General features: G+C 50.2%; 1 protein-coding gene across 1 annotated transcript in view; it reads left to right on the forward strand.

Annotated features, from left to right (window-relative positions):
- Positions 1 to 1,485: 1,485 nt before the first annotated feature.
- COQ2 (coenzyme Q2, polyprenyltransferase) overlaps positions 1,486 to 1,651 on the forward strand; it is an 18,678-nt gene continuing 18,512 nt past the window's right edge. Inside the window, 1 exon segment of the mRNA XM_019526496.1 lies at positions 1,486 to 1,651. This exon segment is cut by the window's right edge and continues 5 nt beyond it. Within this exon segment, the coding sequence (XP_019382041.1) occupies positions 1,500 to 1,651 (152 nt within the window). The 5' untranslated portion in view covers positions 1,486 to 1,499.

Genomic DNA, 1,651 nt, shown 5'->3' on the forward strand with positions numbered 1-1,651 from the left:
TGGCTCAAAATATAAGCCAACTGACTCATAAGTCAGAATATTAAAATGCAATATTATTATTTCAAAGAAATGTTATCATGCTTGGCTAGGATATCCAATATATGCCCTTTCCTTTTTTGTTTTTGCTTGAAGAAAATTCAAATAACATGCACATGGAGGTCAATTCTGCTGTTTGGCACCCTGAGCAGAGCACATTCAGCTCATTCAGAATGTGAAGAGAAAGACCCGGCTCTGCATTCTCTGTTTTTAATGATCATTTGCTAGAAGGAGCAAAATGCCAATTAATAAAATAACTTCTTTTGGTGTATCTGCAGTACTTGCAGCAATATAGTTAAGATGGTAGAAAAACAGGTTTTGCTCAATTGGAGCAAACTGTGATCTAAACACAGTCTTGTCAATATAAAGTTGTTTACACTGAGATGAGGCTGCAGAAACAAGCCATACCAATCCATGTAAGTACCTTTATACTGACACACCTGCAGGCTAACTAGGGCTTGCATCAAGTTAACTGAATCTCTAACATGACCCTAGAGGAGTGCTTCTCCACTTGCTTAGACTCAGGATACCCTTCTTTCGACTGGAGGCACAGCTCCATAACTCTTGTGAATGGAGTGGCATCCTGTTTGAAAAAGGAACGGATTTATTCCAGTGTTGTTTCTTGCTGTGCAGTGGGGGTGAGGGGAACAATCAGGCAGGGAAGAGCTTTAAGCCTGCTTATTTTCTGACTCCTCATGGCACCCTGAACAGGATTTTGGGGCACCCTGGTTGGGAAGAGCACACCAGTGACAGAAGAGTTTGTGCCTGGACATTCAGGGGGAATATTCAGAACAGAGGTGAGCTGCAGTTCATGAGAAAGGAAACACACAGCCAAGCCCCTCTGGGATATAAAGGTTCAAACCTCAGTGGAAAGTTGGATTTTAAAGGCTTCCTCTTGATCTCATGGAGAGGCCTGTCATGTATTGCTGTTTTTGTAAATTCTCAGCTGGTAGAAAGCAGAGGATGCAGGGGGACCCAGGCTGCCTTTGTAGGAAAACCACAGGTCCTAACCCTGGGGCTTGCAGAGAAAACTGTGCAAAGGAGCAGGAAAGGTGCTTGACGGCCTACTGCCCAGAAGCCAGGTGAAATTAAATCATCCTGTGTGCTAGGGGGCGTGTGCATATACGTGCGCATATGTGTTAACCTGCCCTATGTATTAAGGGGGAGGGGGGCGGTGTATGTGTATATGTGCAAGTGTTAACACCTCATATATGTTAAGGGGGGGTGGGGTGTTAAGAGAAAGACAGAGCGAATGTGCAAACCCGCTGTAAGTGCCACGGCTGCTACGTGCTTTGGAGACGTGTTTCCCCACGGGGGTGGGGGGCCGCCTCGTGCCCCTTCCACCTTGGCCGCAGCAGGTTGGCACTGCGCGTGCGCGCAAGGCGGTGGGATCGCAACCAGTGGCAGCGTCGCTGGCGTCAACGTCATCAGACGGCGCCTCCCGGAAGTGGCTGGGCAGCGACATGGCGGGGTTGCTGGTGCGGCTCTGCTGTTGCCGCCGACGATTCCGCTCGCCCTTCCCTCGTCCCCTCGCCGCCTCCGCGACGCCCCACAGCGCTCAGCTCCGCCGGGGCGTGGCGGGGGGCGGCCGTTGCGCTTCTCGGCGGCGGCGCTG

This window comes from Gavialis gangeticus, unplaced genomic scaffold (assembly GCF_001723915.1).
Source record: "Gavialis gangeticus isolate Ggan-Ray unplaced genomic scaffold, GavGan_comp1, whole genome shotgun sequence".
Taxonomy (NCBI): Eukaryota; Metazoa; Chordata; order Crocodylia; family Gavialidae; genus Gavialis; species Gavialis gangeticus.